General features: G+C 37.0%; 2 protein-coding genes across 2 annotated transcripts; one reads left to right on the top strand and one right to left on the bottom strand.

Moving 5' to 3' along the window:
• The first annotated feature begins 1,186 nt into the window (after nt 1–1,186).
• Nucleotides 1,187–4,998, top strand: LOC141653339 (glutamate-1-semialdehyde 2,1-aminomutase, chloroplastic-like). Its single transcript, XM_074461065.1, has 3 exons — nt 1,187–1,505; nt 2,897–3,070; nt 3,629–4,998. The coding sequence occupies exons 1-3, from the start codon at nt 1,320–1,322 to the stop codon at nt 4,694–4,696; spliced, it is 1,428 nt and encodes a 475-aa protein (XP_074317166.1). The 5' UTR covers nt 1,187–1,319; the 3' UTR covers nt 4,697–4,998.
• Nucleotides 4,999–5,541: 543 nt separating this feature from the next.
• LOC141653342 (membrane-anchored ubiquitin-fold protein 3) lies at nt 5,542–10,922 on the bottom strand. Its single transcript, XM_074461070.1, has 4 exons — nt 10,558–10,922; nt 10,195–10,453; nt 7,347–7,517; nt 5,542–5,857 (listed from the first exon to the last, which is right to left on the bottom strand). The coding sequence occupies exons 2-4, from the start codon at nt 10,322–10,324 to the stop codon at nt 5,805–5,807; spliced, it is 354 nt and encodes a 117-aa protein (XP_074317171.1). The 5' UTR covers nt 10,325–10,453; nt 10,558–10,922; the 3' UTR covers nt 5,542–5,804.
• Nucleotides 10,923–11,323: the final 401 nt, after the last annotated feature.

The raw sequence follows: 11,323 nt of genomic DNA, 5'->3' as shown, positions 1-11,323 counted from the left end.
TGACATTTTGTTCGAGACAAACAGTAGGAATTATTGCTACAAACTGCTCATGTGAAGAGCAGTGATCAACTTGCTGACATTATGACCAAGCCTCTTGGAGCTACTGAACATAAGGCTTTTTGCTTCAAACTTGGCTTACACATCAATGAGTGTAGCCTAGCTTGAAAAGGGAGGGGAGGAGAGATGGAGGGGGGGGGGGGTGTTACGGAAATATAGTCAGTTAGAGTTAGTTATTCTAACAACCATCAAGGTTGTTGAAAAGTTGTTATTAATTGGTTAGGAAAGTTAGTTAGAATCTCAACTACCTAGCCTATATATACTATGATGTAACAACATGATCATTATAAAATCCATTCAATACAAACATATATATTACTTTCTTACTCTAATGCTCTCTCTCTTTTATCTCTCTAATTTCTCGTTTTCTTTCTTACATCATTCATCATATTGATCATCAATCATTTCATGATGGTAGATTAATATTTCATACCAACTAAATATAATCGACAAACAAATCAACTAAACTAATCGAATTAACTAATTACTAACAATAAACTATACCGATTTATTCCGAAAAATAATTTCAAATCAAATTAAAACTAATCAAATTATTTACCAGAAAAATAAAATTGGGAGAGTTCCATGTCCAAACCTAAGTCGAGATAAGGAATTCCACGTCTCAACCTAGGTTGGGATGTGAACTCCCATGTCTTGACCTTGGTTGGGAGGTGGGTCTTCCATGTCCGGCCCCTTTTTTTCAATGATTTGGTTAATTTAACATTGTCTTGATTAGTTTAATTCGATTACTAATTCATTCTTTATATTAGTAATACGTTGTTTTGATTAAGTTGATAGTAATTCAATCTTAGTTGTTGGTTTAGATTAGATTACTTCGAGTAGAAAATAGTTGTTTTGATTAATAATTTGTAGTTTCGATTATATCATCAGTAATTCAATTTTAGTTGTTAGTTTCGATTTGTCAATTAAATTGTTAATCGGTTAGTTTAATTGAAGTGTTTGGTGCGGGAGGGTTAATTTAGTAATAAGTTTATTAAATTTATTGACGACTCGAAGTAATGTGTCGACGACTTTTAGCAAGCGGGTTTGCGATATCAAAACCCAAACACACATGTCCAAATCCACCCACCATTCACCATAAAGCCCACATCATAAACTTTCAACAAACGACGACGTACCCAACCCCACATCTCCTTTTACAATCCATTCAAGTTCATCATTTTGACATTTTCTGCTTTCATCTTCTTCTACCTGATCTCCTCTTATCTTCACAATTACAAGCTTAGAGAGAGAATTTAGCCATGGCAGCTGCAGCTTCAACAACAACAGTGTTAGGCATTAATTGTGCATCTAATTTATGCACTCATAAATCCAAGTTATCTCGTCCTTCTCATTCTCCTTTTGCTGTTAAAATGGCGGTTTCCGTTGACGAGAAGAAGAAGACTTACACTCTTAAGAAATCTGAGGAAGCCTTTAAAATTGCCAAGGTTTACTTTACTTTACTTTACCCTTTTACTTAATCTCCTTATTTTTTATAAATTTTATTGTAATTTTAAATGTGGTTTTGTTTGAGGTATTATGGTATTGATAATTGAGAATTGGGATGTGGAATTTCAATTTAATCGGTTTCGGGTCATGAATGGAGTAACTCTTTGGTTTATAAGGTGACCTCCTTAGTCGAGTAGTTAAGACGGAAGTATTGTGGACAATAGGTCACTGGGTCGAATCCCCCTTCCCTCGATTGTAATGCAACTAAGTGCGCTTCGTATTAAACTTATAACATGCTGTGTTGCTACAAACTTATCATTAAGTGAATCACATAATATGGAAAGAATGAAAGATGTAGGAAACTAAGACTATATCAAATGAGATTGACAAATGAGGAGGGATATAATAAACCAAGGAGTTACTCTTGCTATCACCACTTGGTTTTAGGAAATTATGACGGTATCAAATGAGATTTTGTGAAATTTTATATATTACAAACTATCTCGAGCTATGTTTTCTTGTTCACTAGCTGAAGCAGCTGACTAGAATTTTCGATCTATAATTAGTCTCGACATTAACAGTTACTAGACATGATTGGGAGTTATGCATTAATTTAGCTTCTACAGAGTAGTACGTGACGTTTTCCCTGAAACATGCTGATAAATAGTTTACTGAAAATGCACATATGTACTCCTACAATCCTACTCCCTATTCACTCAATCTGCCTTTCATTTTCTTTCCTGGTCTTTTTTTTGGGAAATGATGGGGAGTGGCTTACTGGTTTGTATCATAGGGTGATAGTATTTGTAACTGAATGTGATGATAGTTTTTGGTTTGCCCTTATCGTAGTCCCTAGACATCTTTTACAAAACATTACGTAGAGCGGTAGAGGTATGATCGAACTTAGGTCTGAACAGTGTGAAAATACGAGCATCTATCATTCTGTGATCCTTCTTGCTATCTCAGTTTGCTGCTGGATTTAAATACGAGGAATCATTTGCTACAGAGCTCGATATACTCATCTGTTCGGTAGTTTTGCGATAATTTTTGTTGACCATCTAGACCAACATAACTGAAGACCCCTTTTTTCGATTTGTCATATGCCCAATGGTAGATGATTTTTGTTATCGCAGTTTGATTCTTACATAACAGAGCTCGATGTACTCATTTCTTAGCTAGTTTTTGAGATATTTCTGTCGACCATCAAGACTAGCGTAACTGAAGACCCCTTTGATCGATATGTCATATACTCATATGCCCGATGGTAGATGATTATTACGTTTGTTGGTTGTAGCTACCATGTTTGAGTGGTTCAGTACACTTTATATACGTATGACACCTGATATATTATCCTCAATCTGGATCTAATTTTGATGTCATTGGGTTTCAGGAGTTGATGCCTGGAGGGGTAAATTCCCCAGTTCGTGCCTTCAAGTCTGTTGGAGGGCAGCCCATTATAATCGATTCGGTCAAGGGTTCTCATATGTGGGATATAGATGGCAATGAGTACATTGACTATGTAGGCTCCTGGGGACCAGCTATTATTGGCCATGCTGATGACGAGGTTCTTTTCCCCCTTAACTTTACATTTTTATATGTTACATTTTATGAAGGGAGTACTCGACAAATTAATTTTCATCTCCTACGTCATGGATGGATCAGGGTGAATGTATGTTAAGATTTTCGTTCACCTTGTTGATCTACTTTTTTTTCCTGCCTTATGTTGGTTAAAGTGTCACCTAGAGTTTCACAGTTTTTGCAAAGCATCAAATTGGTGGTGAAACTCAGTGAAAGTGAGGCTTCATGCCTGGGTGTTGAGTGTCCGTCAGACCCTCACTTTGTTCAAACACGGCACTTTTACATTTCATTATAGGCCATAAGCATGAAACTTTTTCACAAAATTGTTCTGTCCAACATTCCGATACTGTGTATACCGTGTCGCATCCGACACTTAGAGGAGTCAGAGTAATGTAGATCCAAGAGATGTTAAATTGATCTCTTTAACCTAATCTTCCTTCACATCATTCCAAATAAAGTGTAAATGCCCAATAGTCTAAGGGTTAAGCTAGTATCCGTCATATCATGTGTGTTGGCGTGTGTTATTGACCTCTCAATTTAACAGGTACTTGCAGCCTTGGCTGAAACCATGAAAAAGGGGACAAGTTTTGGAGCTCCATGTCTTCTCGAGAACACCCTGGCTGAGATGGTCATATCAGCTGTTCCAAGTATTGAGATGGTCCGATTTGTGAACTCGGGAACTGAGGCATGTATGGGTGTTCTCCGTTTGGCTCGTGCATTCACCGGCAGGCAAAAGATACTGAAGTTCGAGGGTTGCTACCATGGCCATGCCGACCCTTTTCTTGTCAAGGCAGGCAGTGGAGTTGCTACTCTCGGGCTTCCTGACTCCCCAGGTGTTCCCAAGGCTGCCACCGCAGACACCCTAACGGCTCCCTACAATGATTTGGAAACTGTGAAAGCTATTTTTGAGGCTAACAAAGGAGAAATTGCTGCCATTATTCTCGAACCTGTTGTGGGAAATGCCGGCTTTATCCAGCCAAACCCTGGCTTCCTTGAAGCCCTTCGCGAGATTACGAAAGCAAACGACTCTCTCTTGATATTCGATGAGGTAATGACCGGATTCCGACTGGCCTATGGGGGAGCACAAGAATATTTCAATATAACCCCCGATCTTACTACCCTCGGGAAAATCATTGGTGGGGGACTACCAGTTGGCGCCTATGGAGGAAGACGGGATATCATGGAGATGGTGGCTCCTGCAGGTCCCATGTACCAAGCGGGTACCCTGAGCGGGAACCCGTTGGCCATGACAGCCGGCATCCATACACTTAAACGATTAATGCAGCCCGGAAGTTACCAACATTTAGATAAGATTACCAGTGAACTCACTCAGGGCATAATTGATGCTGGGAAGAAAACTGGGCATGCCATATGTGGAGCTTATATAAGTGGGATGTTCGGGTTTTTCTTCGCTGACGGACCCGTCTACAACTTTGAGGACGCGAAGAAGAGTGACGTGGCAAAGTTTGGGCGGTTTCACAGGAAAATGTTAGAGGAAGGCGTGTATTTTGCACCTTCACAGTTTGAAGCTGGATTTACAGGCTTGGCACACACTGATGATGACATTCAACAGACGATTGCAGCAGCTGAGAAGGTCCTTCGGGAGATATAGAACTTGGATTACGTTACCCTTGATTTCCAGTTTTGTAGGTCCGGCATTTAAATTGATGAACTATATCCTTGTATTATTTCTAATAATGTGGTGGTAGTTTAGTCTCGAGTTTTTCTATGTTACCATTGTATCTTCCCAGATGTTACTGTCACAGGATTCGACCGAGGTGTGCTTAATGTAAAATCTACTATCTGATCTCTCCCACTCCCAAACTTCCGTTTTACTTCTTAATTTGAGATTCCAAGAACTCTAGTCATTCTATGGATTTAGAGGATCAAGTTGATAAAACTCTCTTAAACTGTGAATTTCATGGATTGCATTATAGAAAGATGTATGAAGAAGCTAAGGTTTTTCTTTGTGTTCTTCTTCAAACCCCCAATACGCTCCTGATCGAAGGCCTGCAAGCTAGTCCTTTTCTCTCCGGAAAAAGAGAGAAAGTCTTGCCGCGTAAAGCCTTAATTAGACGGTAATTTCCCAAGTGATCATACTATATAACAATTTATAGTGATTATTGATTTAGGCATTATCTGTATATATTGCTTGAGTGACTGAGTCTGACAAATCAGTGTTTCGTTATGTTTTACACAAAATTATTAGTAGTGGTGTAATTTCCCGAGTGATCTTTCACTAACAATGATCTAAAAGGTCTTGTCTCAGCTAACTCTAATTTTATGAATAATGGATTTGTGCTATGACAAGTTTTATTTGTGTTTTGTGTTTTTTTCAAGAAAGAGTGACATTGAATTATGGCAAGAGACCATCTCATATATATAAGTAGTAATTTTGGTATACCGTCTTTTTTTGTTTTCAATTGGCAACAAAAGTAGTTAACTGGAAAAAGAAAATGTATGAACTCTAGATTTATATTTCAAAAAAGAGCACAGCTGTTGTTATAACTTGCCATTAGCCACACACACAAACAAAGCTATATATATAATTTTTTTTTTCACAGTAATTTTGGGTTTTCCATTACAGAAAATAGCTCCTCTATATAGGTTCGTGTTACTGGTACACAAAAGTAGCAAAGATTTCAAGAAAATAACTTGTCGTCTTATCGAGAAAGGACTCGGTTTGTTGGATGCACAAATATTGCTCTCTGTTCTCCTTCCTACATAATGCAGCATGAGCACACAAATTTCTTTGATTCTTCAATCTTCTTTTCTGCTCACAACCACAAAACAAAAGCCATGGTTTCAGACAATATATATCACATTTGCAAATTGCAACTTCATGAAACAGCAAGCATGATCTAATTGCACAGATACTAAGTGTGGAGTGGACAGTGTGAAACTGCAGCAAATGGGGGAAGAATAGCTTCCGAAATCCTCTTGGGAAACAGCTGTTGCTAAAGCTAACAGCATAAGACTCATCACCTAGCAGTAAACAACACCACCACCACCAACAACAACATTAGCCTTCTGCACGGAAAGGCTCCTGCCCAATGGCAAGGTAAGAGGGTAAGATGCACACGACTTTACCTTACCCCACTCAAAGGCTTTCTAGATGACCTGTAATGAAAACTGCATTGACCGACTGCTACTTCAGAATATTGATTAGTCAATCATTTAGTTTTTGTCCATCATGTTCGAACCAAATATTGTGCAGCAGCTGCCAATTCGGCAATACCAAGCAAATTTTCAGGGTTTCAAAATGCAAAGTCACTAGGCATTCACCACAATTCCTTCAGGGATTCCATTCATTTACTTAAATTGAGCAATTACATGATTGCTATGCGCCTATGCCAATGTAACCGTTATGCCAGGATCAATAGTTGAGTCCTCGATTATATCAATTAAGAGAGGGCTGGGATAAAATATCGTATTACATCTGGATTCCATAAACCACATAAAAGGGACCAATCTACTCATCTACAAAGACCTTCAATCACCAGCCTCGCCCTAGTGCATCTCTAAATGATGGCAGATGATTGTTCCGAATGTGTCATCATAGCTTTATATGTATAGGGAATCAAAACGGAACCTTTACCACCTTCCTTCCATAGAATAACGAAATAGTGAATTCTAATCTTGTGGGTCACATTTTAGAGGGAAACAACCCCCTCCCTTCTCCCTATGTGCCCTCCAGTCTTCCCTCCCAGCCTGGGCGAAAAAGAAGAATATGTCGGAATACGGCAGAGGACTGTTTAACAGGGAAAGGCCAGCAAATCTACTCTGCGCCTAAAGAATAAAAGGTGGTTGGGTGTAGTGTGTGTGTGCAAAAAAGATAAAATTGTCAGAGAGATGGAATGGTAAGTCGCAAACACTTCACAGAAACACATCCACACAGAAAGATCCTTCATTTTGATCTCATCTTACAATACAATATGTTATAGGATGTCAAGTAAATATATTTCCAAACTACTTTATGGAGCTATGTTACTTCGACACTGCACTATGTCAATGTGTAGACTGTCTGACACTGGCATTCCAAAACGACATTTTGACACTTCAATTTAGGCCAACAATATTCAGCCTTTTTCACAAAACAGCTGTGTCAACACTTGTAACTGTGTATCACGTCCTATGTTACCAGTTGAGTAGGAGTAAAATAGGACATAGCTAAGGAATGTGGATTACGCTACACACGAAAAGCAACACTGTTTAAATGTGCTTGATACTACAATGAACATGAAAAAACATATCAAATGCACCTGCTTTAGTCTTGGCTTGTGATGGTTGTACAACCACATGCATCACCATGACTCCTCCAGCAAGCTCACCAAATGGCGCCCGGCACTGGCCAACTGTCTTATTGTTCTCCAATATCTTACCAAAGCTTATCAACTTGATCTCGTTTGCCACTTTTGGTAAAACAGTCTTGCCTGAAAACATGTTTATTGAACATTACTACCAGAAATCAAAGTAAAATATACAAATAGATAACATCCGCCAGGATAATACCTAAAAGCTGCAACATCAAAATGTTGAAAGAAAAAGTCAAACCCACGACAACCAGATCAGCATAAATAAAAGTTCTCCGCAAGGGGCAATGCATGAGAGAAACTGTTCAAACTAGCGGACCTAATGTGTATTATTTTAAGCTTCATAACATTATTGCTGATGAAGACAGCAACGAATGCGTAGATCTCACAAAAAACAAGCCATAATTCAAAGTTCACAAATAAGCTAGAAAAATAACTAGGATCCCAACACACTGCTCATATATTTTTTTTAGTGGAAGATACACATTCTTATTGATTTGATCCAGAACCAAAGAACAATTAGTCACTAGTTTTACACCCGTGCAGAAATTGCACGGTCTGCAGCGATAAAATTTGTTAAACATATATTTTATTGTCAGAAAATCCACGATTAGGTATTATATTATGGCATATTTAAAATTTTTTACTGCGAGTCATATTTTTAATTTAAGAGAATGTAAATAATTGGCAAAAAAAATCGTTTTTTTTTTTTTTCACGTTTACAATTATTTTTTAACTTATGTTTTGTATATTGTAATGTATATTTATGTGTTAGATAATGGTTGTACGTATGTATTGAGGGAGGAAAGAAATTAAATAACTTTGACACCCACTACTTGCAATAGGGACCACTTTTTCAAAATTCTTTTTTTTTTTTCATGAATTTAAGGGGCCAATAAGAGAGTTATAAAGAACTCAACTTTTATACTATTTAGATTGGCTCCATAGGAAATGAAAATAAAAGGAAAGAATGTGATGAGAAAGGCCCCTAATAATGTAATTTGTCTCTTGAAACAGTAAATCATAAATTTGATTTTGACGATAATCGCTTTTTTAAAACTCTTGCTCAAATGATTTCGCTTTACCAAATACAGATATTTGGATGATTGTGTTGAACAAATGATTTTGTTTCACCAAGTACAGATATTTCGTTTCCCCGAAGAAGTTTAGTAAAAACTGTGAAATGCACAGGATTGATATAAGCTTAAGATATCATAACCCGAAAAAAGAGAACCAAAAAGCTCCACTAGGACGAAATGACGAATGCTAAGTCAGATAGACATTATCGTAATTTAGTTATATTTCATCAAAGAACTATTTATTGGACTTAAATTCTACTACTATTATTGGAGAAGTAACCAAAGTGGATCTAAACATCAACGACTGAAATTTTATGTAACAGACTAACATTAAGGGAGTGTTTGCATACAAAAAGAGGGAAGGGGAGGAGAGGTAAAGGGAAGAATGGGGAGGGAATGGGAAATAGAAAGATCTGTATTCCCTTTCCTCCAAGTACACCCAACTGTATTTTGCTAACCAAGCAAAGAGAATTGCTCCGGTCCGCTTCCTTTCCCTACCCTCCCTTTCCCTTCATTTATACAAAGGGTAAGTGACATATACTCACAGCTAATGACACTTCGCTAGTCCAACAACTGCCCCTTTCACGTATAAATGTACGGGGGTTGTCGTTCAAATCAAAGTTACTGAATTCACTCAAATCCCACCGAGTCACAAACTGATTTGCACAAATTTTGTATTCGCATCAACATTATGATATTGTATTCGCATCACAACGTATTGCGATATTTGTCCAAGATCCACCGTATTATGGCATCATAAGCATGCTGTGCATATTCTTTATGTGTATTACGTATTTGTATTGGGACAGACTACAAAATAGGCAACCCTGCTTCAAACATGAATAGTAGTCTGAAGATACCATAATCCATAACTAAAATAACATAGTTCTTGAATACTCCTTAATAGTTTGAAGATATCATAATACAAAACCGACTCATAATAAACCCGTGCTTGCATCAAGGAACTAACTACCAATCCATGCTAGACTGTAAATGAAAAGGCTGCACTTAATAAAACTTATGGATCTAAGCATCAGAGCCTTCAATTTCGGACGAGATACTAATATAAAGTGACATATAATCACAACCAAAAGCACCTCACTCGTCTAGCAACTGCCCCTTTCACGGCATAAACTCACATGCATTGTCCTTCAAACCCGAAAACTGAAAAGAAAACCCAATAGCCTAATTCCTACAATAGCAGTTACCAACTATTAATTGAGCCACACAACAAACAACAACAACATTACCCTAGTGCCTCAATGGCTCCCGCAAATTGGGGAATAAAGAGGTTCGGATGTACGTCACCTTACTCTTTTGTTAGTAACACAAAGAGGCTATTTCCAAATGACCTATAACGAAAACTGCATCAAGAACTGTGTCGATAAACTAGCACTTCACAAAAGAAGCACAGCCACTTTCGTGACCTATTTTGCTTTTTTTCCATCGTAATCCACAACCAATGAGTAATAATCTTTGGCTTCATCCAAAATGGGAAAAAAAATCGAGCCACGCAATCGCAAACAAAACAACTAATCTTTACCATGCTAACCGTCCTATCATTCATACACAAAATTCCACTAAACCAAACAATCACACACAAGCTAAACACTTACTACAATCCCATCAATCAAAAAGAACATAAAATCATTTCTAAACATGTCCAAGAAGTAGAATCATAATAGTAAAATAATGAGAATTATGAAGAAAGATAATACCTTTAGGCCACTCAGAAACAATTCTTTCCTTCAACATATCAACAGTAGATGTAGATGAGTAACGAAAAGGACCAATATCTGATCCATCATACAGCCTAAACTTAATATCAACAAGATCTTCTTCCGGCATTTGATAATACTTACTGAGTTGACTCAACGATTCCACAAAAAAACACACACACACACACACTTCCTTGTTTCTTTCTTTCTTTCTTTGTTTCTTTCTTCTTCACAAAAATTGGGACCACGATTCAACAATCTGAGATTGACCCACATCATAAAACAACATTAATTCATCAAAATTACATGCAAATTAATCATAATTCAATCAAATAATAACATGGTATGAATCAATCATCTTACCTGGGATTTTGGAAGTTTGAATGAATGAAGTTGATTGGAACTGGATCTGGGATGAAGTGATGGTATTGAAACGCGGGTGATTAGTTATTGTTGTTGTAAAATTAAAAGGGTTTGACCAATTGAATTGAATTATTATGTATGTATGATGAGATGATGGGAGAAATGATATTAGTTGTGGTGTGATTTTTGATTGACAAAGCGAAAAACAACTAGGAAATGGGAAGGGAAGTCATACTACTCATAGGTCCCATTTCTTGGTTTATCGTTCTTTCAAATCTTAGTGCATCTATATCGTTTTCTTTAACACTAATCACCCTTTACAAATATCAATTAAGAGTAACAAATTTCCGATAATTCATAATCATAATCGTAATCGTAGTCATAATCATAATATTAGTATTAACTAATAAATCTTTTTTAAAATTTATTCTTGTTGAATACTACTAATAAAGTGGATCGGAAATTATTAGGCTGTGATATACAAAGTACTTGTGTAAATACTACATGATAAAGATCACAGAAGAAAAGATACGAAGTACTCTGTATTGTCTATGTTTTAGGGTTTATTCTCGTGAGATTGAGAATTAGTGAAAATGTGCTAATTGTGTCATGCTACTAAAGGAGTAAAGGCCTTTGATCAATATATGGCAAGGTAACAAATTTACGAGTTAAAAGGTACTATATAAAACTCAATAATTAACTATTCATTTGTAGGTTCTTATCTCATTAGTCATGTAACTTATTTATCGGTGTGATTAATCCATGG

The sequence above is a fragment of the Silene latifolia genome, chromosome 4 (genome assembly GCF_048544455.1).
Source record: "Silene latifolia isolate original U9 population chromosome 4, ASM4854445v1, whole genome shotgun sequence".
Classification (NCBI taxonomy): Eukaryota; Viridiplantae; Streptophyta; class Magnoliopsida; order Caryophyllales; family Caryophyllaceae; genus Silene; species Silene latifolia.
This window is presented reverse-complemented; position numbering and strand designations above follow the sequence as displayed.

Excerpts from the sequence above, each read along its gene's own strand:
- LOC141653339 (XM_074461065.1), top strand. The coding sequence starts at position 1,320 with ATGGCAGCTGCAGCTTCAACAACAACAGTGTTAGGCATTAATTGTGCA. Across the intron at positions 1,506-2,896 it reads AAGCCTTTAAAATTGCCAAG|GAGTTGATGCCTGGAGGGGT; the intron begins GTTTACTTTACT and ends ATTGGGTTTCAG. Across the intron at positions 3,071-3,628 it reads TTGGCCATGCTGATGACGAG|GTACTTGCAGCCTTGGCTGA; the intron begins GTTCTTTTCCCC and ends TCAATTTAACAG.
- LOC141653342 (XM_074461070.1), bottom strand. The coding sequence starts at position 10,324 with ATGCCGGAAGAAGATCTTGTTGATATTAAGTTTAGGCTGTATGATGGA. Across the intron at positions 7,518-10,194 it reads TGTTTCTGAGTGGCCTAAAG|GCAAGACTGTTTTACCAAAA; the intron begins GTATTATCTTTC and ends ACATGTTTTCAG. Across the intron at positions 5,858-7,346 it reads ACAAGCCAAGACTAAAGCAG|AAAAGAAGATTGAAGAATCA; the intron begins GTGCATTTGATA and ends GGTTGTGAGCAG.